At 40.0% G+C, this 26,481-nt stretch overlaps 1 protein-coding gene across 2 annotated transcripts in view; it reads right to left on the bottom strand.

Annotated features, from left to right (window-relative positions):
- The window catches only part of LOC146717704 (protein diaphanous homolog 1-like), a 41,668-nt gene extending 22,949 nt beyond the window's left edge, over positions 1 to 18,719 (bottom strand). Inside the window, exons 1-10 of one of the 2 annotated variants that reach the window (XM_085429767.1) lie at positions 18,572 to 18,716; positions 18,374 to 18,468; positions 17,894 to 17,995; positions 17,280 to 17,519; positions 16,754 to 16,883; positions 16,419 to 16,544; positions 16,074 to 16,237; positions 15,487 to 15,619; positions 11,304 to 11,393; positions 838 to 3,286 (exon numbers count right to left, since the gene is read on the bottom strand). In XM_085429767.1, coding sequence (XP_085285893.1) covers positions 3,099 to 3,286; positions 11,304 to 11,393; positions 15,487 to 15,619; positions 16,074 to 16,237; positions 16,419 to 16,544; positions 16,754 to 16,883; positions 17,280 to 17,519; positions 17,894 to 17,995; positions 18,374 to 18,382 — 1,182 coding nt within the window. In that variant the 5' untranslated portion in view covers positions 18,383 to 18,468; positions 18,572 to 18,716 and the 3' untranslated portion in view covers positions 838 to 3,098. Of the gene's footprint in view, positions 1 to 837; positions 3,287 to 11,303; positions 11,394 to 15,486; positions 15,620 to 16,073; positions 16,238 to 16,418; positions 16,545 to 16,753; positions 16,884 to 17,279; positions 17,520 to 17,893; positions 17,996 to 18,373; positions 18,469 to 18,571 lie in introns of those variants that run through there. The other variant, XR_014914814.1, reaches the window with a different exon arrangement.
- Positions 18,720 to 26,481: the final 7,762 nt, after the last annotated feature.

Genomic DNA, 26,481 nt, shown 5'->3' on the forward strand with positions numbered 1-26,481 from the left:
GTATTGCCCAGGTTACCCTGTTTTGGTCATTTCTTTACAGTTTTGATCACATTGACTTGCACTGTATATGGCCTGCAAAAATCTACCAGTTTATAAAAAAAAAAAAAATTTTAAGGTGGGGGGGGGGGGAGGCAAATAAACAACTTTAACCAACTTTGAGAGTTTAAAGGCACTTTATTTCTTCCATCGTCACTTGGCCAACCCTTAAAAGTCTTTGTGGAAAAACTGTATAAAGTCTGATAAATGATAAATAGGTCTAAATGATTCAATTTAAGCTGCATTGTGGTGGAATAAAACCTTAACATGTGAATGAACAGAAAAAATAAATACTCTGCACCACGTGGGTCAAAACAAATAAAAACAGGGTGCAAAAAGGGACCCCCCCCCCCCTCCAAAAAAAAAAAAACAAAACCAAAAAAACAAAACATGACATCAACTGTCCTCTGCATCTTTAAGACACGCACATAGAGATCTTGCCGTGTACTGGCAATTTTAGCAGAATACTGTTGGAAAGTTTTTGTGGAAACCCTGAAGCCATGGAAAATCCTGAGACTTGTCTATAAAAATAACTAACTCCACTGTTTATTCATTCTTTTGCTGCTTTTTGGCAATAAAATTGCAGTATCAAAGTGCAGTGCCTGTCTGATGCTTTACTGCCCAATGTGTTTACATCAGGAGAGGGGAGGAGCGGAGGAGAAAGTAGCATCGGCCAAAGTGCACCGAAGAGAGTTTATTTTGGCAATCATACAGGAATAGAACCAAGCTGGAAATTACACGAACGACATAATGAAAAAAAAAAAAAAAAAAAAAAAAAAAAGAAAAGGAAACACTCACCGATAAATTACTTAAGACATTTTTAATAATAGTTCAGTGTAACAAACGACAACTGGGTGCATTGTTATATAGCCATACAGAAATCTCTGGGGAAAAAATTACATTAAAATAATCGTTTAAAATTTACATAGAAAACAATATCTTAAAAAAAAAAAAAAAAAAAAAAAAAAAAGAAGAAAAAAAAAGAAAAAGAAAAAGGACTTGTTGAGAAAAGGAAAAACTCAAATTTGCAAAAATATTCCAGTGACATCATTTACCTCCTCTAGTTTTCCCTTGCTCCTCACTTCAAAAACATTTGTTTTTCAGGGTGCATTACACACAATCAATCTACAGGTGTGCACTTGAAGTCATAGGCAAAATATTGCAGACATTAAAACAGCAACAGTGTCAACCATTTAAATACAGCTACGACATATTTGTGCTTGAGATGAGGCGCAACAAAATATTTGTTATTCTCAGTGTTATTTGATAAAAAAAATGATGCACCATCACTGGAAGCGCTCCAGTGCGTCATCTTATTTCCTTTTGTGTTTAATTATCATTTTGTCCAAAGACGGCACATTCTTATAGGAAGATGGAATAACGATACTGGTGATGTCATGAAGTTTTGGAGCTAAAAGGATTTTTCTCAGTCATCACTGCCATGAAGCACTGACCTTGAACCAGCAGGTTTATTCAAGAGTGTGCGAGGTGTGCCAGCGGTTTGTACATCCTGAGACTGACTAGGTATCACGTCTGGGGAGCGCGCTACAATAATGTGCTTGCATAGTAATAAATATTGCATGGAGCAGCTTGCATCATCTCACCAGATTCCTGTCAAATAGTACACCACAACATCATGGCAACATGTATGCTGATGGCTGAAAACAAATAGAAACGCAGCCAGACATTCAAAAACTACTGCTGCAGTTCAGTGGGCGGGAAACAAGCGTGCACGCATGCACGCACACGTATATCTCAGCAGTTTTTGGGCAGTTTTCCAGTATGCTTTATCTTCAGCAGAAAGACCAAAACGCTGTTCATGAAACCTAACATTTATGACAGCATGGTCGGTACCATACAGTAATTACAGATGGCAGTACATACAAACGTACAAGCACAAACACACATGTAGGAAACTGACTAAATATAGGCAGCTACTTCACACAGACTTTTTCATATACAAACACAGAGGCATGTGAACTGCTCAGGCTGGGTGTGCATGGAAACACCCTCTGAAAAAGCAATATTTGTTTTGGTTGGACTCTGTGGAAGAACATTTTTGCTGTCGACTATCTTGCCTTAGATTTTGTGTGAATAATCATGTTCATGTTTCATATAAATGATATGGGCACATATGGTAACAGACAAGTTTATATAATTAATCCCTCCCTTTAAGCACACGGACACCTGTGCGCTATGCCCTTTCTCGCTAAAGAACATGCTGAAATATAAACCCAGGTGATAACTGCTGTTGATGAGGTGTCAGGCAGGACCAGTGCAAACTGTGACCGTATTAAACACAGAAGTGAAATGATAAGACTGGATTTCTATCAGTTGGCACTTTGAATAATACAGTAAAATGATTACAAGCAGTAACATACGGAATAACAAATAATTACAAAGAAAATTGTTTCATCTCTTTAAAAACAGAAAACATCAACAAAAAACAAACAGCAAAGTGGTCTTGGCTGGAACATCCTGACAAGATGATGCAGGATGTGCCAAAATCCACACATTCTCAGTCTAAATCTGGGAATAACCAAAAAAAGAAGGGGAAGAAAGATAAAAGAAACAAAGTGGATCCTCCTGAGTAAGTCTTTGGAATGGCTAAAGATGTCCTTTGAGTGACAGGTGAACCGAGTGATGTAGAAATAAAGAGAAACAGAAAAAAACAAAAAAAAACAAACAAAAAAAAAAAAAACAACATGAACACCTTATGTGCATGTGATGGAAAAAGCAATTCAATCTTTATGACAGTGTCAGAGTTCTCAAGGCTGGTGAAGACCATGCAGAGGTTGAAACTGAGGTGAGAGCCCCGCCCTTAAGTTCTGCATCTCTCTGTCGTCTCAAAAAACAATGTTATTTTGAAAGACTGTCCTTTTAAGACATTTATGGAAAAGAAAGCAGGCCTTTATTCAGTAAAGTAATAGCAGATGATTATTGGCCCCTGGAATGCCTAAGAAAGATAAATCTGACTTTAGATAGACTGGCTGTATAGGTTAAAAAAAAAAAAATCAAAACTAAACAAAGAAAAAAAGAAAAACAAACTTCTACCTGGGTACCTAATTAGACCGAGAAGTCGCAGACTCAAGCAAGTCCTCTAATGACTCTGCTTCTTCTAGTTTTGGCTCCACTTTATCATCTGACTTTAACTTTTTTGCAGAAGGTTTACCCAATGAAGGCTTATCTTCCTGCATCAGCTCTTTGGCCAGAATGTTGGTCACCACATTTCCAGCTCGTCGGTGGTTGGCTGACAAGAACAAAGAAACAAAGACAACGCAACAAAGTCAGACATCATTTTTAATCATACCAAACCCATAAGAAACATCAGCGCATGCCATGAGGTGACATATCAAATAAATACTATGATGAAATCTGCAACCATTCTGCAATTCAAATATAATGGTTTAATTAGTTAACAAACCAGCCACTAAGATGCAAACGCATTCACAAGTATGTACCTATAATAACACACACACACACACACACACACACACACACACACACACACACACACACACACACACACACACACACACACACACACACACACACACAGACGAGTAGTGGGGCTGTGCATGTATGTGGATTAGCGTCATATTTGGAGCAACTCACTTCTAATGTCAGATTACGCACAACGTGGTCTTAAGCAGTGAAAAAACTGGAGAAAGTGTAGAAATGCATGGAGGAAGGAAAAGCGGGATGATAAAATGCAGAAATGGAGAATGTGTGTGTAAAATGAGGAGGGGGGAGTAAAAAGGGGTAAGACACCATGAAAAGCGGGATGATTCATACTGTGGGAAGATTAAAGAGACAGGGATGAATGAAAATGAGACAGAAGAAGGAACTGAGTCAGATGAGGAAAAGCTGCAAGGGGAGGACTTGAAGTGACACAAATAGGAAGTTATGTATATATTATTTATATACATGAGGAATACTGGAAGCAGAGAGAAGAGATTAGATACACATGGACAGACAGAGAAACAGAACAAGCGTGACAGATCGTGCCCTGAGGATGCTTTCGTTTTTATTCTTCTACCTGCTTACCGTCTTTTCCTTTTCTCCCACACAGGCACCAGCAGCAGCCTGGCTTTCTCTCATTCCCTCAATCTATCCTTTAGCACTCCTCACTCTCATGTGTGGGAGGACAGCTGTGCAGCAGCAGCCATTTTGAATTATATAGGTCAGTGGGAGATTGTGTTTGCTGTTATTTTATGCTTGATGTTTATTCAGAAACTCCAATCCTCAAAAAACATCAGTAAATCCACACGTGAATGTCGAGGAGAAAAAAAATGCAGATTAATCCAGCACACCAACAGACACACACATGCAAATTAATCATGGTAGCACATACAACATATCGAGACTTGTTGTATGGTTCTCACAGGAGTAGAACAAAAAGCACCACAAAAAACACACACAAAGTTACCAAGCAGGTCTCCAGAACTAGTTGTGACAAAGACACAATTGAGTCTGGGGAGAAAGAGGAGAAGGAGTATTTGTAGATTTAGGCTTGTCTTCTTTGTGAGTCTCAGCTGGTCTGAGCAGCACACAGACAGCTAGTATATCAAATTATCACCTTACACCCTTTCCTATGAGAGATTACTCCCCTGTCATAAACACCGGTACATGGGTGCACTTTATCTTCTCCTCAGTGTACTTTCATACTTCCTCCGTCTCTATTTTTGTCCCTCACTTATAAACTTACTAATTAGAAATTATGCAAATGATCCAGAAACTGTGTGTGTGTGTGTGTGTGTGTGTGTGTGTGTGTGTGTGAGTGTGAGTGAGAGAGAGAGAGAGAGAGAGAGAGTGAGTATGTGTCCTGTGCTGAGCTTGTCCTAAAAATTCCAGCCTACAGAGAAAAGCCTCTTCAAAGGCTGTCAGACCTAGCTCCTTGCCTCTCTCATCCTCCTCCACTTCCCTCTTGAGAGAGAAAACAGAAGAGGAGGTGAGAAGAGGTGATACAAGTCAGGATGAGAAGGTTGTTACATTGGAAGCAGGATGAGAAAATATGAATGTAGACAGAAACCTACTGATTGAAGTATGGAGAAGAAACTCTGAAGGTAACTACATTTAAACATAGTTAACATGTGTGAACTAATATGTGTAAGAAGTGAATACATGAACAGACTGAAGTTTTAAAAAGAACATCAAAGTATTTTTTAAATATAACATAAACACAAGTAATAAAGGCTGGCAATCTACATGATATATTGAAATGTTTTCAATTATAACCCACACCTAATGAGTTTAGTGGGTATCCCTTTCTTCCCACTGAACACTGCTTAGAAGAACTTCTGATGCCACTCTGGTTTTACCCACAGCCAAAAGAAAATCAACACAATTATATAGATTTTTTTTTTTCTCAACCAGATTTCCATGATGGATGTTTTTCTTTATGAAATGGTCCAATATGGCATAACATGCAAATATTTCTGCCACATAAAGTAATAAAGATGTATAAAGCAAAAACAACAGATACATCTCGACACAGATTTGCATATTTAGGCAAAGTGAAAAGATCTTACTGTTTAAAGCTTTCAGATCCAAACTACACAAAGATATATTCAATTCTCCCTGACCAATCACATTCAACAAATGAAAAGCAAACAACTGATTTCATGTGTAAAGATTAATATTGTGAAAACAGCTGTTAGATATCTCATAGATCACTGGAAGGAGCCGTTTCAAGCCTGAGAGAAAACACGCAGCATTTTTTTGATCCTGAAACGTATCAAAGAGCCTTCATACTTTTCAGAAATGCAACAGTTCTTCACCAAACGCCATTATAAACAAACAGGAAGTTTTCAGCATGTGTGTTGCATAAACATACTAGATCTGATATTGACTAAATGATCCATGTAACTGTTATGAGGGCTGGTTGTTACAACAGGAAATGAGATATCAGGACTTACACAAAGACTGTTTTGGGGTTTATTTACTGATGAGTGTGAGATTGAATTTGTGTGTTTGCACACAGGAGGTTGGTCAGTGGCACAAAAAGTATAGTGAAAGATCATCTGTAACAAATTACGCCGCAGGAGTCTTTATAATGACTACCTGATTAACATAAGAATGCTTTGTTGTACAGTGCATACTGCTGCCTTTATGAGGGGAAAATAGAGAAACAGGAAGGAAAGTGATGAGAGGATTTGCAGACGGGCAAGTGTAGGACAGATGGAGAGGAGACTGTAACAAGAACTAGCTTAGCTCTTTTGTTAAGGTAAAAATCTCACCCTTATCTTTCATCACAGATTTAACTGCCCCACTATAATGAGTATGAAATCCATATGGCGGTATTACAAGGGAGCAGCCATCTTCACACCCTTTGTTGACTCTACAGAATCTTTAGAAAAACCACAGTCACAACACAACATGGTGCCACATATAGGATGATGGTGTGTTTGCAGATGCAGACTGGACCTCCATCAGTTTCTCCAACTTAGCAGGGACTTGTATCGCCCTCCTCAGGTTGCACTGTGTAACACAGCGCTGCTCTGCAATAAAGTACTGTGGGAAAAGTGACGTCATCTGACACCACTAGTGTCTGTGGGTTAAGTATTGATGCATAAGCTTGAATTTTAGGTCACTGTCAACTGGTGCATACTGGTGTCGTCGACCTTTATTGCCTCAGTGGGTATTAAGCAAGCATGTGACCTCACCAGTTTTCTAGTTATGGCTTGACATTGATATTGATGAGCACCCTCCCATTGTTCTAAATTGTCTCACTAGTATGAATGCGTGTGTGTTTGTGAACATCTGTGAAGGGGTATTTTTCTGTTTTAGTAGGAGTGGACCGTCTGCAGAGCTGGCGTGTGCCTCTATTGTTGCTAAGTCCTTTATGTCTGTCTCTCTGTTGTGATTGGTGCTTTGTCAGCTAGTTGCTACTATGATTGGTTGCTCTAGCAGGGGTCATGACCCAGCAGATGGGTTTCTTGTGTGTTCATAGACACGTCATTCCTCTACTTAAATGGCTCTGAACACAACGAAATTAGCCTGATGTATCCAAGCTGTCTATGTTTCTGCAAAGTAACAGACAGACGCAAAGCTAACAATCTAAAGCTCAAACCAAAACACTGATAGTGCTGGATGCAAGTCTGTCTGTCTTCTGGAATGAAATTTGCCAGTTTGAGTGCATGTATGGGTATGCAAACATCCATGTGTGCCTTTGTTGGCATGCGAGCATCTGGTGTGTGTGTGTGTGTGTGTGTGTGTGTGTGTGTGTGTGTGTGTGTGTGTTTGTTTAAGAAGGGGGTAGACAGACGGAGGGCAGACAGCTGAGGATCCCCCATACAGTCTGCTCATTCGACGCAGCCAACACTCCCACATGGACAAAGTGAGCTGAGGTGCAGGTCAAAGGTGAGGAGTTTTATAGCTTCCACAGCCTCGTGACAACACACTCAATACGTCCCCTTAGTAATCTTTTAAAACCGAGTTCGTGACGTCTACAGTTGCAGCAGCTGTAAGGGTAGGAAACAAAGAGGAGAGAAGGGAGGAAGGTCTCCACAATAGCAATCAATCAACAGCTCCACAGACAAAAACAGTAAACAAAAATAACATTTGAGGCTGTTGTATTTCAACTAAATATTTTTATACAAGTATAACTCTTTGTTCTCTCTCTCTGTGTGTGTGTGTGTGTGTGTGTGTGTGTGTGTGTGTGTGTGTGTGTGTGTGTGTGTGTGTGTGTAAGAAGGCTATAAAAGCTTAGTGTTGTTACACAGGTTATATATCATTTTACAATAGGATATCACTTGTATATATGAATTGCAAAGAGTGTGTGGTGTTGTTGCCACATTTTCAACTATGATCTATAAACAACACCTCTGGTGTAACGAGACAGTCTTAAATGTACTTTTCACAAAACCCAAACATTTTTCTCTATTATCTGCCAATAAATGCAAAACAGATAAATACCTTCAGTAAGCTGGCTGTAGGGTTTCTACACTGCTATGTTGAAATTCTTTCTGTACCTGCAACAGTAATGACTGAAACTGAACCAATAATGTTGGACTGGGAGCAGTTTTATTCAAGAGGAAAGATGGAAGTCTAGACATGAGTATAGATAAGTAAATATCATTAGACTACAGTGGCTTGTGTTATGACTCTAAACAAGCCTGAATGACTTACAGCCCCATTACATATTTTATTTTGTTTAATGAAGAGCAATCAATGCACCATCTTAAGTCTATCTGCAGATGAGGGCTACATTTGTCAAGAAGAATATAATGCATATATAAAACAATATAAACAAACAGTAAAAACTTCAGTATTAGTAGCATATTTAGACTGAAAGTGAGTAGACACATGTATACTGTCTTATTTATTGTGGTTTTGATTATCACTTTTCAGTGTTAAGCTAATCAAGTTTGCTCTGCCTCAGTTCCCGTTTCTCATTCAACAAAATTATGAAATCAGGGTGTGTTGCAGCAGGAACTCCTTTTTAGGGTTTTAATGTTAGGTTATAAAATATAGTCACAATGAAACCCAAGAGAAAATACTTTTGAGGGCATTAATGATTGGACCCATTTCATAACATCCGATCTGTAATAACACTATTTGTGCTTTAACTGCGAGGAAAAGAAAATACTTGGAGGCAAAACCTGCAACCAAGTGCCCCACCTACTGGTATTTGTTAATAAATGTCAAAACAAGAAAGGATGGGGGATTTGAGAAACTCAATGATGCCACTTTTATGAGTCTTTACAGTTTAGATGCATCTACCTCACATTATCTCCCTGTGATAAGATTATGAATAACCTTTTCACAGAACTGCGTTTCCTTAGTGATGTGTTACTACATAACAGAGACAGAAAAAAATGTACTTGTACTCTGACTTGTATTTATGTTTTTTCAATTTACCCTGTGTGCAACATTTTTTAAACACATATGATATTATACATAACATCTGTGAAGGGGTTATACATACATACAATATTTTTTCCCTGCTCTGTAAGGCTGCCTGTGGCTTCACTGGTGCCAGATGTGTTGAGCCAGAGTCAGGATGTGCCTCCTACTTCAGCTTTACTAAATTAAGACTTATGACTCAACTGGCTAGTCAAACATGTGTGCAAACACATACACATACACTTCCTGCTGTGTAGGTGAAAGACTCAAGGCTCTTCCTGGCATTAAGAAGCAAAGTGGGCATAGTGGAAAGGAGAAACCTTTGAATACCAGTCAGGAAAAACTCCTAACAAGGATAAGAATGCCACCAAAAAACAAAAAAACAGCACTGCTTCACACCCTCCACATTCTCCATGGAAAAGCCTGAACTTTGGCAGAACAAAAACAGAAATGACACCATGGGGTAAGAGAGGAGACAGGGGGGAGGGACTAAGCAGAGATGTGATACATCGAGCCACTTATATTTTCCGACAATCTCCTACCACAGAAGTATGTGCAGGGAGGAAAGCTCTTTCCCTCCCTTTCTTTCACATACACATGTTCAGGTATTTCCTGTTGGGAGTGTGAGGTGGCCCAACAGCATTATGGATGACTGAGTCCTCAAGTGGGCCCCATTCTTTCTTCCCTGCTCCCGCTTCTCCCTTCATTTTAATTTTCACTGCTATCTCAGCCAGTTTAGTGGTGATGAGCCTGAGCTATTTGTTACTTTATTTGTTTTTCTGCTTTTTTCCCCCTTTTAGTCTGAAAATTACATCTGAGAGGTAACTGAAATGTGGAAAAGAGAGAGAGTAACAACAGATAAAAAAAAAAAAAGAAAAAAGGGACAAATACCTATAACTGTATTTATTTGAAAAAGCTATTCTCATTGTAAGTAAGACTTGAGATATTCCTTTAAAGTCAGGGAGGCTGGATCTGCCTGACTTCAGATCTTTTTCCCCTGGCAGTCCAATTTAGCACTCTGGTGACATGGAACAGTCACAAAACAGTCACAAAATGTAGGATTTCTACAAGGAACAGCTCAGCCCCAAGGATGTTTATCCGTTCTACTTTTCACAAACAAAATGTCTGGAGGAAATTAAAGAATGTTTTGGTTTAACATACACTGAAGGTCCACCAGTTTTTATAGATGGAAGTGGGGTCCAAAAAGAACCCAAAAGTTTTCAAAGATTATCAATTCTGAGTCCAAAATAAAGAATTGAAAGAGTTGTATAAAAAAAACAAAAAAAAAACAAAAAACAACAGATTAGTAGGAAGAGAAAAGAGCAGGGACTACCTTCTGGGTCTTAGTGCAATTCAGGACCAGTGCTTCACATCTGGCTTCTATTGTGAAAGGGATCGGGTTGCACAAACTCTTCCACAACTCTGCTTATGTGCGAAAACTGAACCCACACAAGAGTGCGTGTGAACAAAAACACACACACACACACACACACACACACACACACACACACACACGGTCTCTCTAGAGTTTTCTCTTTCTTAGCTAATGGGCAGCGGGACACTTTCCCACTCACAACCAGGAATCATGTTACAAAGTTACTATACTAACAATTCCTGCTGCCTCACTTTCATTTGCATGATCTTACTAGGCCATACAAGCCACAGAATGGCAAACAAAATAGGAAAGTGGGAGAAAGTACTTCAATGTCTAATAAGTCAATGAAATTGAGAGCACCAAGGCTATAATAATGTAAACTTTTACATTTTCTCTTTTAGTGTAAAATTGTAAAACTATTGGTATTTTGTAACGACTATGTGGGTCCAACTCTGCTCATAAATCCTTTGGTGTAAATGGAGTTTAATCTCAAAATGACAAAGAGCAAAACATATCTTGACTTGAAGTTGCTAAAGGCACCTGTGTCCTCATACTTTTGCCGACAATAACTTACCACAACTTTTGTATTGCCCACTCACGTCAACAAACTTTCTGCCTACGGGCTGGTTTCATCCCCCTCCTACAGTCATTATTTATCATATTTTCCTACTCCACCACCACACCCTCAGCAGTTGTTTCTCCCTAAAGTATCCTACTGTCCACACCCACCCTTGGCAATCTCCCTCTTCTTTTATTGTTGTGCCAGCCTCTGATTGCACTGGCTTTGCCCCTATAACCATGGTGAAAGAATATTACCACAACTCAGCCTGTGAGCAGAGCAACAGATGGAACAAAGGCAAAGGAACATAAACAAATCTGTTGTTGTGTTGAGAGAAGATTGGAGACAGAATGGAAAGTGAGATAGAATAAATGAGTCTTATATATCTGTGGAAGTAAACTGAAATCTGTAAAGCAAGTAACGCATGAAATGTGGAAACATATGCATATTTTGTGAAGATTTACTGTTTTGCTTGTGTGTGAGTACCTGCTTGACGTGGTCCTCTCTTTCTCCTGAAAGCAGCACCGGACTGCAGCGCCTCCAACAGGCCATCCATGATACCAGTTTCATCATCCTCTGTGAACACCATCAAAAAACATAATCAGTAATAAATCAAGAAACGATAGATCAGTATTAATACGTAATGAAGCACTTTAACTTCTATGCATGACACACATACAGCTCCATTATAACAGGCTTATTATTTTTAATCAATACTAGCTAGAGAGAGAGAGAGAGAGAGAGAGAGAGAGAGAGAGAGAGAGAGAGAGAGAGAGAGAGAGAGAGAGAGAGAGAGAGAGAGAGAGAGAGAGAGAGAGAGACACACACACACACACACACACACACACTGGTGTTTTCTGTTTTTCTAATATAGCACTATACACAGTGTGGATCTTCACCAGCCACGTGGCTATTTTGTTAAATTAGCTACATTAACCCAGATAAGCAGTGACCTACTTCAGCTACTTCCACAGCTAGGGGCTACACTATGCATTTTCAGGGAGACTGCTTCAGATATACACAAGCCCACACTTATTGGAAAAACAGCCGCTGAAACCAAATCCACATAAACAGAATGAATGCATAATTGTGGCTTCCAGTTAAACTGGTACAAACTGGAAATTAACCTTTTATCTGTATAAGTTTACAGGTACAGCTTACATGGGTGGTCTCTTTTGTTTACAGCTACATTTTCAACAGAGCTTCAGTGTCAGGTGGCAATAAATAAAAGAAGGTGGGTTAAACCAGGCAGGATGCCCAATCTCAAAGCAACATGTGAGAGTACTACTTTGACTATTTTGTGGGCAACATTCAGTGGCATGGCTCAGCACTCACGCAGATGGCTTTAATTATTTTTGTTTGAACCTGAATGGAGACAGAGGGGTCTGGGGAAGGGCCAGCGGGGTTGGGGGTTAAAGGTTTATGCTGTCTCTCTGTTTGTTCCCCAACCCCCACATCCAAACACAGCACACAGCTCTGCTCACACGCACAATATTTAATCCTGCAGTAAGCCATGAAGCAGATGGCCTATGGTCTCGCCTGTTACGTCAGAGAAAGTCTCTCTTACACACATCCCAAGACTACCGTGGCTCATATACACCCCTTAATGTCCATGTCCTAGAACTGCACACTGGGATCAAAATCAGAGATTTTTCTTCTTCAAGGGAAACACATCTGGCAAATTTCCGCTTGCGTCAATCACATGGCTGGCTTAAAACATGCTTGCAAGCACACAAACACACAACTGTGTTTTGGAACACTGCATTGAAGGCACTGAAGGACCAAACAATGACCTAGCTGTGTATAAAACATTACTGAACTAATGAAGATTCAGCTTACAGGCCTAGGGGCCTGTGCTCTCAATAGTATTGAGCAACACTATTAAATCAAAAAGCAGTTTTACAAGTTTACTTTGTTAGCAATAAGTGACATAAAGGGGAAACACAAGACACTGGTTTTCATTGGTACTGAATGGTACTTGAAAGTCAATTAACTAATTATCATACATTGAAATAAGCCTAAAAAATATAAGATTCAATAATACTACTGACCATAAAAAGCAGAAGGAATACACACATATTTAGTGCTTGACACAAACAGTAAGTTACTGACTAAAGCATGTAAGAACATAAGATGGATTAATTAGGGCAATGGCATTAGACTGTGAGCTCTTAAAGATGTCTCTTTCGATCCGATTTGCAATAAATGCGCGCACGCTCTGACACGTCTCACATCTCTCTCCCACACACACACGCACACACACACACAGCTCCGTCACCACAGCATATAATCTTGTGTAGATCAATAGCACCCCTAATGGATGTTCACACATCAACAAATGAAAATAGAATTGGAAAAATTTAGCTGTTGATGATGACAAACGTGCAGATGACAGCATGATAAAGAAAATCAGTGAGTGGAGAGATCTTTTTTCTAATGTTTTTCTAATGTGCCATGAATCTCTCCATTTTTCACAGTCACCTGCAGTGAAGACATCAGGCAACTCAGGCTTATCCTGTCTCATCCCCTCTTGTGGCTTGCGCCTTTCTCTTCTAACCCCCTTTTCAAAGAGACAACTGCAGTCTAATCCCCACCAGAGCATCTGCTGCCCTACTATCCTCCTTCCTCTACCCTCCCCCACACTACTGTTTCCTCACTTGCTCTCTGTGTGGAGCACGGGCACTCCCAGTGGTAGTTCCCATACAAGCATCTATGTGAGGATAAACCAGACATGCAAACACCCTTTGCCACATAGATAAAAAAAAAATGGTCTCAGGTATTCTTTTACAGACTGTACTGACACCTAGCTGTAGAAATAAGGAATAGTAGCAGCAAGCTTTGGTGTATAGCCAAAGATGGCCTAGGGATAGTAGTAGACTGTTTTTAACAGATAAAATTAGAGCAAAAAGCTAAAAAGCTTGGAATGTCAAGTACTGGGTGTGGCAACAAAATACTCTGCCAGTTTAGTATACTGACCCCTGTATTTATATTTGCTATGCGAGTCAGAAAAGGCAAGTCAAAGCACTTAATGAGTCAATTATAAAAACGACAACATGTAATGATTTCCAAAGAATCTCAACATGATTTATACACAGTAACTAGCATCACATGCTTAGAATATGTGCAAACTGAGACTCCACTAAGTCTGACTCACATGGGAATGGCAAGGCCACAAACTGCAAACACACACTGACCTTCCAGGGTTTAACCAACAACTGGTATTATATGTTTACAGAGACAGAAAGTCAAAGGAACATTCAGAGAATTCATGAGATAGTAAGGGTATGCAAGTAGATTCGTGAGAGACAGAAAAAAGGGAACCAGGAACATGTCAGCGTGTGAAAGCACAGCTGCTGAAAACAGCCATTGTATAGCAGCCAGTATGAGGGTTATAAACAAATACAGAACAAAGACCAGGTGGGTGGGTGTGCCAAATTTGTGTGTGGTTAAATTCAAATAGGGGGTGTAGAAGGACTCCAGGCTACAGGACAGTCAAATATTCCACCTGTATGTAAATGATCCCTGTCCACTAAATGTGTGCACAGAGACACTAATCTTTGAGGCACTATTATGTTCCATGTGTGCACGTCTCGAGAGGCTGAACATGAAACTTTACTTTCTATTATATATATCTTCCATACTTTAAACACTGAGGCAAAATTTTCTAAATGGAGTCTTGGTGGCTTGAACTGCCCTTTAAATGAACTGCATACAAAAGGAGAGCTAAAGGGGAAAACCTGGCAGTGGTAAAATAAAAGCAAGAAGGGGAGAAGAGAAAAGAAGCCAGCTGGAACATGCACTACTAGAATAAAGCCCAGAAAGACTTTTTGTAAGAGTTTGAAAAGCAGACACACACACACACACACACACACACACACACACATATATTTTGGCCACCATAATGTTTCTTCAACACATGGGCAAAGCAAAACAAAAAACATTCACAACAAAATGACATAGTCATTTGTAACACACACACACACACACACACACACACACACACACACACACACACACACACACTCTTTAGAGTACCAAGGCTATAGCACATTTCTACAGTGAAAAAGCAGGGGCTCTGCAGAACATAAGTGGAGCCAGAGAGAGGAGGAATGCACTGAAAGTAGGTCACAGACTGAGAGAAGGGGGAAAAGTCTGTGTATACATATGCGTCTCCAAGGCAGGATTTGAGTGCTTACTGTGTAGACAGGGACGAGAGAGTCAGAATGCATGTGTTTGTTAAAGGGAACAATAATGCTACCAGCAATTTTTAAAGTGTAAAAGCATTACCAGAAGAGTGGAAACATGTTTTTTCCTGATAAGGAGAGTTGGGAGCTATTTCTGTATTCTTTTGGGGGGTGGAAAATTTCATGATTACTGGAGGAGTGAAAAGAGGTCAGGCACTTCAATGCTGTCCTCAGTTTATGTGAAGCATCATTGTTTCTTGTTTACTTTAAAACAGGTCATCAACATTAGATTAACTTTGGTCAATAAATGGGCTGCTCACACACACACACACACACACACACACACACACACACACACACACCAGATGTGTGGACTCGGACTGCCCCCAACAGGAATCTGAGGGAAATGCAAAGGAAGAGACGTGGCAAGTGTCTCTCCAGTTCATTGACATGCACATAAATATATATTATGCAGCAAAGGTGACCTGCGTTGATGTCAGGGAGCTGGTTCTTCTTGAGTTTCTCCTCTTTTTCCTTTTCTGCTTTCTCTCTCGCCAGCTTGGCCCTCTTGATCTTCTCTTCAGCCTCCTTTCTTTTCTGATTCTCCTTCACTGCTTGCTGTTAGGGAAAGAAGTAGAAAATATATTAAGTTCTAGCTACATAAATTCAACACAGAAATCGTTTAAGAATATCTTACATACATTGAAAGAGTGAAAGTGAATAAAGCAACCCATGTATGATGGATATGATGAATGAAGTTTTGTACACAAAACTTCAAAACCAGTACTGGCCATTATTCTTTATGACTGGCAGACAAGTTATCTAAGGTGGAGCCCTCCCAAATGTTTAAACAGATAATATAATGGAGTGACTCATTATTTTGTCAACACAGTCAGATGTACAGTCAATCCTTTTGATATTTGCCTTTGATGCATTACATTATTTGCAACTGAACTTGTGTTTAATTTTGTTCGTAACACACACATTCATTTCGTAGGTTGGTAAAAAAAGACTGAAAACCATAACAACCTTGTTTTTACTTCCTTACTCATTTAGACTTACACATACACACCTGGAACATGTTTTTGAAGTTGTTGAGATCCCCAAATAATTCCTCGACAGAGATCTTTTTCGGGTCAAAGACAAAATAGTCTCCCAGATCACTGTATTGCTTTTCCATATTCTTGTGCATCAGATCTAGTTTCTCATACTGTTCTTGGGCATGGCTCACAAAGCTGTAAATACATTGTGTTAAGGTACACAGGAGTGTCATTCAAACACAAGAAAACACAAAAAGCACTGTCATCACGACATGACATTTCCATTGATTTCTTTTTTTAAAAAACAAAAAAACAAAACTCATTGACTAAATGAGGCCAACTGAGCAATTCTATTTAATAGCTGAATAGAAAGGATATCGACATCTTCTCCGCGAACAGGTCCTTATCATTTTGTGGAGGAGGAAAGGTTTCCAAATCTTTCTGCAGGCTCTTGATCTGACGGCCCATCATTTCTAGGTTCTTCTGAACTGTCTCTGCAGAAACTGCCATGGACAAGGAAAATGTTGTCATTGCTAAGCACCCACAGATGAAGCTTGTCATATTGGTATTGACTTGAAGTGACTGATACAGTGAATAAGAGCATTAAATAGATCTCAGGTATGATGTGCTATTTGCTGAAACAATATAAGCACACTTTATTTAAAGATCTGCTAAAATAATATGTATAATATGGGTTACATGTCCCACGCACCTCTGCTGGCCTTTTCGACATGAATGAGCTCATCTGCAAAGCTCATGACATCAGGATACTGCTCCTGGCACACGTCAGCAAGGAAATGGAGCAGTGTCTGTTTCAGATCAGCTGATTTTGTGTCACGAAGCTAATTAGAAGAAAGAGGTATTTTAAAAAAGGACACAATGTCAACATAGGTGTGAGTAGTTTCTAATCCTGAATGTACATTTTGACTGGACTTTTATTGCCCAGTTTCTATTATTAAAACATGTGATAAAAGTACAACTATAAGTACAGTATAGTGTTTATACACTCAGTGTAGCAATATTTAAAGATGAAGAATTTACTATCTCAAGTCTTTATGCTAGTAATAGCGGTATATATCCTGTACCTGAAGCCATGATGACGAAGCCGAAGAAGAGCCAAACAAGACAAAACAACAACAACAAAAAAGTCAGTATTTCTCCAGTTACATACAGGATTTTCAGTAGATTCATTCAGTTTTTATTGTGGGTGTGTGTCATATGATCCCCCTTCACTTCACCTTGCACAGGTATGATATGGAGAAGCCGAATGCTGCTCCATTGCGAGAGCCAGAATTCATATAATTCCCAACAAGGAGGATGATCTGCAGCAACCTGGCGAATGTATCACTTTTCCTAAGCTCTTCACAAGCTGCTGTCACAGACACCACATCCGGCTTGATGTTGTTCAGCTGTTCCTCAAACTGCAGCTTGAACAAGATGGCCTGAAGCCGTGGCATCAACCGCTTCACACTGGACATCTGGAAAAACAAGAGAGGGGCATACGAGACCATTCCCTGTTTGTTGCTACAGTGAGTGTGTGTGTGTCTGCACGTGTCTGAGAGCATGCAATTATGGGTAAGTGCAGTGAGTTCATCCATTACCGAAATCTACAGTTGAACAAAGCCCCTTTGTTTAACAGCATGAGGACATTCTGTGTGTCTAATTTACTGACAAACCATCTTAGAAAACGAACCATCTCAACACTTTCTACAACTCATACTGACACCACAACAAGTTTGTGGTTAGTCAGCTTCAAGTCAGCTGACAATTTAACAATAACCATCTTATCAAAGAGAAGTGTCTATTTTTTCCCTGTGCTTTCATTTGCACATGTATATGCAAGTTTCCTTACCACTACTCCAAACTGTTCAGACTCAGCCAAGTCATCGTATTCATCCTTCATATCTGCCAGGACACCCAGCTGGTCTGGTCCTGGCAGTTGCTTGATCAGGTTCTAAGTGACAATGAGAGAAATGTATACTGGAAGACACATGAAGAAGCTTGAAAAAGTTGGATTTTTATTTACTATGTCATAAGGATCTTAATATGACTTCAGGGTAACTGAAAGCCTTATAAAGTTAAATAAAAATGTCATTTTGCTGAAAATCAACAAAACAGGCACTCTGAAATAAAAGTGTAGATGAAGCACACACCATCATCCAGTTCATTTTTTCACTTATCAGTCTACAGACAGTCAAACACATTAAACCTATAAATCTAGTATGAGAGGTAACACATAGGAATAAAGGAAAGAGAAAATCCTTTTTATCAAATAACTATATTTTATTTTATAATACAAATGAACAGATTCATAACAACACTCAGTCAATACCTGAACCATGGACTCTGTGAGGACCTTCTCATTAACCTGCAGGATGGCATTCTTGATCTCCTCATAAGGGATACGGAACGATCCCAGAAAAATAGCTTCATGAGAAAAACACAAGAAGCATGACTTACTTAATTATGCCCCATTTTATACATAAAAAGCATGGTCATGAATATAGTGGTATCAGGATAGTGGACTTACAGAGATTCTGTGAAGACTTTGAGTCAAGAATCTTCAGCTCTTTCACCTTCTTCTTCTGCACCTGTTTCTTTTCATCCCCACCATCCTGCTCCTTTTTAGCTGTAGATATGGACAGAGACAAGGAAAACTTTATATTCCCTTACGGCAAGCAAAAAGAGGAGCCTTTGTAACAAAATTTTCTTGTCATCTTTCATAATTTTAAATGACTTGTACCCTTAAACGGAAATAACACGGGGGTGGGGGGGGGGGGGGGGGGGGAGTAGTGACATTAGTGGGATAAAAGACAAAGTGGATTTGATTGATGGACAGAAGGCACATGTGATGGCTATAAAAACTGACAGACTTGGCACAGCTTTTACTTTTTTCATTTTCTCCAAACTGTATGGTGTCATGGAGGTGTCAGGAATATCACATCAGTGGTTTGGGGTACAACTGAACTAACATGAAATGGCTGCAGCACCAGGGGAAACATGTCCCTGGAGCATGTGGGCCTTTTAAATATGGTCAGACAGTTGTTCGCTGTAAGGCATTTGAAGTTTGGATTCACCACGCTGCACATAGACACACCCACCTATTGCACACACTCACACTCAGAGGCATTTTTCATTAACTTCTTTTGACAAGGTCAGGATTGTGACTGTAAGGATGTGTCAGAGTGTGGGGGAGGATGTGAACTAGATTAGAATGAGGAGTGAATGATGAACACGGGTTTGACCACATAGCAGCCCACTCTACACATAGCCAGGCACATTAGGGTCAGCAGAGATCCAGATGTCACAACTGTTGTTTCCATCAATATCTAACCATTTGTACTTGATATTTATAAGCTACTTGTATCTCATTATATTGTTTAAATGAATTTTCAGTTGTGGGTCAGAAAAAGAGTTGAAGTAAATTTGGGATAGATTTTTGATATTTTATCGAAAGACAAATCAAGAGCTGTGCATAGAGCCAGACCAATAAAATCACCTGACTCTATGTATCAATCATCTATAGTTATGGTCTTATAAATGTGTTATCATCAGAGTTTTTCCATCAATGTTGCTTTAAATTTGGTATGCACATTGCAGAACCATCAGCTGCATATACCAGATGATACATTACAAAACTTGCTGGTTTGCAGGGACTCACATTTTGTTTTGCCGACTAGTCCATAAAATACATGGTTTTCCCTTCTGCTGCATGCTGGTCTATAACCCTGAGTGTATCTTTTCCAACTAAATCACAATTTGAGACTTATCAGCCTGTCTATAGCTGCATCCTTGCCTCATCTTTATAAAGCTGAGATACAAGAACTCCACACATATACAAAAAGAAGCTACTGCAAAAAGTCAACAATGGTGCCGGCAAAAACCTTTCATCATCAGCAGACTACCTGCGTCAACTGCCTAAAGATGACCTGATGCAGTGACATCAAAAGTTATGGTTTTAATGTCACAGAGAAGGCAAGTAGAAGGGCAAAAACAGAAATAGAAATGCGGATACGGACCGACCCTTATGTGTGCTTAATTATCAGTGTTAGTAAAATCTATTTTCAGTTCCATTCAGTTACCTACCCCTACTGTATAAGCAGTCTAATTTCTTAATTTCCTCAGTGATTCCACTGTATCATACTCGAGTGTTTACCTTCAAGTGCAGTTTATTAGAAAAGCAAAAGATGATTTTGGTCAAACAGCGGCACTGTAATCTATTCTCCGCATAGACAACGGCGACAACAACAGCTTCACAGTTCTTTCCTTCATCTGTCCACTCATCAATATGTCCAGTCAAACAGTGCTTTGTCTCGATGTGAGACACCTATCAGCCAAGCAGGCTGTTAATGAGCCAGGCTCCTAATGAGCTCCTCGTCTCTCAGTTTAGCCATTCATTCAGGACACACAGATATACACAGAACAGTCAATTCAGTTGACTGCAGCCTTAAAAAGGCCCATTGTTTCTGTCAGTATTAGCTTCAGCTTTATGAAACTCCCTACTGATGGTCAACCACCATTTATATCTTAGGCTTTGACTTTGTATGTTTGTTTATGTGTGTTGTCATATAGTTTGCATTATATCAGTATATTCAGTTGTGTGTTTCACCACCAGCAGTACTACTGCATGTTCAGTGTTTCATTACTAGTCCCTGCTGAGGCCAGGAAACCAAAGCAGGAAGCCAGGAATCACAGACACACACAGGATAGGAAAATCCATCAGGACATCTGAGCGGAAATGACTGTCTTGCACAAACACAAAGAGAAAGTCACAGCTGAAATGTTATAAAGAAAGGAAGTTGCAAGCTTACACAAATAAACATCATCAGAGAGACACAAACAAGGAAACAGACAGTCACAGGAAATAATTCAAGATATGCCATCTAAAAATGGAAGAAATTAAGTTAATGCTTAAAGCACAGCATCAAATCCCTGAGATCCTTACACATGCAAATACTGATATGGTGACCTGTACAATAGACACTCGTATATAGATATACTACAAAGAAGATTAATCTGGATAGTAATCTAAACAGCTCAGTTTGGAAAAAGACGAGTGATCTGGTAGCAGCATCATGTCACGAGGTCAGTGTGTGTGTGTGTGTGTCTTTGGGAGCAGCAGAGACCCAGTGAGGGAGCATGTGTCTTTGTGCATGTGGAAATCTACAGTGCTTCAGTGCCAGCTGCGCTCTAGCCAATAGAATCAGTCCTAGCTATGCTGACATCATGGCTGATTCATAAAATGGGGTCTGGTGTTCACATTGTAAAATGGCTGCTCTGTGGTTTCCACAGACAGCCCACTCTTTTCATTTATGAGCAGATGGCACCTCTAGTGGCTGCTATGGAGCATTGCATCGTGCTACTCTTAGTCATTGTGGGGGAGGAAAGGAGATGACTGGGGCAGAACACACATGTGTGACTAGGCACACAAACATACACAAGCCACATGGACGCAGTTGTGGAATGCTGACATCTTAACATCCACATGTTTTATTGTCCCAGCTGCCTTTTTGTTAAAACCATGATACACAGAAGAACTCTTTTCTGGAAAGAAAACACTACCGCCAATTGCGCGCGCACACACACACACACGCTTTTTCCTCATCTGTCAGTGCCAAGCAGCTGTTGGGGAGACAAGGGGGGAGAGTTCCAGGAAAAGCTGTGGTGTGTGTGTGCATGCGCGTGCACAAACACACATGTGTAATGAAAATACATTCTTCCATTTCTGACTTCTGTTTCCAATTAAGTGGGAAGGGGGGGGGGGGGGGGGGGGGGGGGCAGAAAGGTGGGGGATGAGAGGAACTAAAGAAAGAGTACTGAGGATCATGAGAATCCAAGTCATGCTGCGGTCTTTGTCAATATGTAACTAAGTGTCTGTCTGACCGGAGCTACACAAAGGGGAGTCTGTTATCAGTCAGCAGACCTGAGTGTCTACTTCACCACCCCTTCCTATTCCCTTCTACTTCATCCCTCACTCCTTAAAAGGAGAAAATGTGTAGAGGAGATGGTGTCGAGTAGCCAGAGTAGGATAGGGAGAATGAATGAAAAAGAAATTGTTTGTATGTATGTATGTATGTATGTATGTATGTATGTATGTATGTATGTATGTATGTATGTATAAAAAAAAAAAAAAAAAAAAAGATGAAATGAAGGAAAAAGCTCAAGCTTAGTAGGAATAGAGAGAATCAAAGAAAGGAAAAAGAACCAAGTACACTTTGATCCCTTTAGCTTCAACTCAAAGAATAACTTTAGCCCACTCTCAGAAAGCATAGCCTCTTCTCTTTACTATCGCCTTTTCAGTCTTTTCATGTGGTCTATTCATCCTATCATCACCACTCCCTGTTTGTGGAGTGCTGGCGTTTATTTTTAACCCACTAAAAGCTTTCAGATGATGTACTCCATTGTATATTTGTGGCATCAAGACTTTTTCATAGTCCCTCTGGTGGTGAGATAGAAAAAATTAACTTTATATAGCTTCAAACTAACTTCCCCCCCCCCCCCCTATTTAGCATTCCAGGGCTGTTGGAGATCAAATAAAGTGGAACAGAAGAGAGGGAGTATAGTTTCAACATCAACATCTGAGTTGAGCGGTTTTGCTGGAAAAAGTTGCTGAATGTGCTCCAGAGAAAGAACTAAAAACAGATCTTCTGCCAACCTCTAACATCAACAAAGACTGAATGTATTACAGGCAAACGTAATGAGAACATTATGCTTTTAGCTTAAGAAGTTTACTTACATAATGCTAAACTAGTCACAAAAAAAAAAAAAAAAAAAAAAAAAAAAAAAAAAAAAAAAAAAAAAGAGAGACAAAGAAGAAAAACATGAAGAGGGAGCATAAAGTTCTTTGTCCAAAGTAAACAAAGCCAAAACTATGGCAGACAGATGGACAGCTGTAGCCATGGTCCCTTTAAACTTTAAATGTCCTACATTCTGTCACTTTCTACATAAGAGTGTGTGTTACAATGTAAGAGTGTTCGACAGAAGAAGAATAAGGGGTTTCCACGGTAACCTTGGGTCTGAAAGAGCCCCTTCATCCTGTTTTTCCACTGTGAAAGGAAATGAGGAGAAAAAATTCCTGACTGTGTGTGTCTGTGTGTGTGTGTTTGCACAATTGTGTGAAAAGGACCAGATGGCAGGGTGGGGCAGTGAGGAGGGGGGGAACAAGGCAGGATGTGGGTAGGGCCAAAAAGCAGTGGGAGGGCATATGGGAGGGGCTAAGACTGTGCTCCCTTGCGCTCCCCTGGTGCATGAATGCTGCAACTACAACTGAGATTTTTGAAATAATTCCTATCATTCTATATTTGCTTTAAAAACAATATAAAACACTGTTTTTATGACTAAAATATTTATAAAAATCCCCAAATTATCCATTTAATTTTTGGTCATTAGAAATGACCCACTGGCTCAAACTTTACAAACATTTTAAAGAAAAGAAAAAACAAAAAACAAAAAAAACAGACAACTTGCATGGCCTCAATTTTATTAACATCCCTTTCACTTCACAAACTCTTTCCTCTTACTTCCTGCTAGCTGAAGAACATTGTATATTTAAGTTCAAACAATATTTTTCTTATTTATTGCTTTTAAGTAGTCGCTTTTAACTAATGATAATAATTTAATAACACCTTTAACTTTTTAAACATTTATGACATCAATTTTAAAATAAGGTGTCTTTGTCAGAATAACAGCAGGAAAACAGTTTGTTTTTTAATTCTCCACAAATTCTAAACATTTTCTGTTTTTAAATTGGACAAGAGGGACAAAATGACATTTTCATATACCTCAATACGTTTTAAACTAGGATAACTTTGTGAGTTCGCAGCTGGAACAGTTAATTTTCAATACCTGCCTCATAAGCAGGAAGCAACATAATCGTATCTGTATTTTTTAGTTTTAATTCTTGCATTAATTAAAGGTCCTTTTTTTGAAATCACAATAGAGTATGGAGGCTTAAAGTCTGATTCCTTCAGTGAGGCCAGCATTTATTCATGGAGTCACAGTGCCCTCCATTGGTGTACTTAGTGAACTGCAGTTTGATGACAAAAGGCTGGCACACCTCTGCATCCAGCTGGCTACACTTGTTTATTACCTTCGCACTCTGTCCAAGTTGTGTATTTGTGAATGTTAATGAATGTGTTTGTGGACAAAGGAGGAGGAAATGCTGAAAGAAAGAACATACTGCTTTGTTTTATGTGTATGCGACGATGGAAGGCGTACAAAACACGTGTCTGTGAGTGTGGTCACTGGATCTGTATGTGTGGGTTTGTGTGGTAATGCTGTTCTCTTAGGGCCAATCTGACCTCTCTGTGCTCTTCTGGCCATGAAGGTCTTTGGTGATGACGCACACATGGCACGTAATGAGACACACTCTTTCTCTCTCTCTCACACACACACACACACTCACACACAGTACGCTGCCTGCATTGCTGATAAGGTGCACTACATTCGACACACCGACACAGCACTACCTTGAACTCGAATTCACACTTGCTGAAACCACACAAAGACCCAATAAATCCCCATAGCAAATAACAGAGGACACAGACAGAGATCCCCCCCCTCCCACTCAACAAACACACACACTCACGCACAGAGAGAGGTGAGCTGCTATGGTGTGCTTATTAAATCAGTCCTATATCAGCCAGTCTCCTTGGGACATCAGAAAAGATTTACAACTGCAATTACACCAGCTAATTACAAGGAGGAGAGATAGAGGGAGTGTAGGGGAGCTACAGAGTGTAAAGGGGAGAAGAAAATCAAATCAGAAAAGAGCGAGAGCAAATAAAGGTGTGAAAACTGAGACGATGAGAGAGCAAATGAAGGAGAGAGAGCGAGAAGGAAAGAAGTTTAAAAGACAAAGATGATGACGATGCGACCTTGAGCCGCCCATCACACCTGAGCCTCAAATGTTGTACAAAGACATAACTGGAGAACACAAAAGCTTCATTGTTTAAAGTCACAAACCACCTGTGTGTGTCTGACTAACTGAGTAACTCACTGGGTATGCAAGTAGTTTTTTGTGTTACTCTGGCAGCTTGTGTGGTGCTTTGGTGTTTGTTATTCACAGTGTGAATGTCCTTGATGCTACACTGGCCTTCACAGCACAGTGCTCCCTCTACGGAGAGCAAAGTGAATTACATCATTAAGCAGGCTCGCTTCTATGCTGGGTATCAATCAACTCTCAACCTTGTTCCTAGTGTTGTGGATGGCATGCAGTGACATTTGCAGTCACTGTTCATATCCATGTGTATTGGGCTGACAGGCGAGATTAGTGACTCTAGAGACAGCTATCTGTGGAGGTCGGACAGCCTCTTATTCTCAATATAGTGGAGGAGTAGAAATTAAGAAGAGCTAATAATTTAATACTACATCATTTCCAGTACAAAAATAATTTACACCCAAATCTAAGCTGTTCTGAACGAGGGATTCAGAGGCTCTTGCTCGTGGATACTGAAGCTTAGACAGAAGTCTTGGAGCTTAATGTTACTCTCTGTACAGTGCCAGTGGCCTTCCTAATGTACAGGCATTTCTGCCCATCTAGACCGCTACTATCATGTATGCACGGCCATGCAGTGTGAGTCTCATTTATATGAGCATAGCGGTAGAAATGGAAACTTAAAAATTGGGTTTCTATCTCAATTAAAAAGTTAGATGAACTCTAACACACATGCACCCCATGAGGCGTATTCTGCCCCGGGCAAAAAGGATTAGGTACTGCACTCCTGTCAGAACTCAAATATTCATTATTACCTTATGGAAAGATAGCAGACAGAGAGCGAGTGGGAGCAAGAAGGAGCAAGAAAAAGGGAGGGGAAAAAAAGGAGCATGAGTACGTGATAGAGAGGCACTTCATGAATACAAGCGGTTCAGACTTATGCAAAGCAAAACAGATGAAAGGAGGACAGAAAAATGGAGGTCTACACAGTGTCATGCCATGGAGGACCGTTAAAAGCGCATAACTGTGCTGGTGCACACACTCATCCTGTTAATCCCCAAGTTCTGTCCTCTCGTCTCCAACCATCCATCCCTTTACTCATCTTTATCTCTGCTTCAGTGATGAGGACAAAGGAAAGCACTCAATCACTGGCCCACCCTTCCTCCCTTGTCGCCTTCTCTTGGTCTCTGCAGGCAAGGCCTAGAGGCCTGATTAGTAATTGTGACTAGACCACATGGTGGAAAGACTTGCACACACATGCACACGCACATTGGAGCATGTACACACAAATATGTATATAAAAAGGCACACAAATGTGGCAAAGAGGAGGACGAGGGCCAGTTCTGCTAGATCTAATTATCCCTCGAGCAAGGCACAATGAGGGGGCTGAAAAGGAGTAAGGAAGTTTGCCTTTTCTAATGTCAGCCACCGCTTGCAGGACATATGCACACGCACGCGCACACACACACACACACACACACACACACTTGAGTGTCTGTCTCGAG

This window comes from Copadichromis virginalis, linkage group LG2 (genome assembly GCF_057382275.1).
Source record: "Copadichromis virginalis isolate Kocher_CV1m ecotype Utaka linkage group LG2, C_Virginalis_male_GT1.1, whole genome shotgun sequence".
NCBI classification, from domain to species: domain Eukaryota; kingdom Metazoa; phylum Chordata; class Actinopteri; order Cichliformes; family Cichlidae; genus Copadichromis; species Copadichromis virginalis.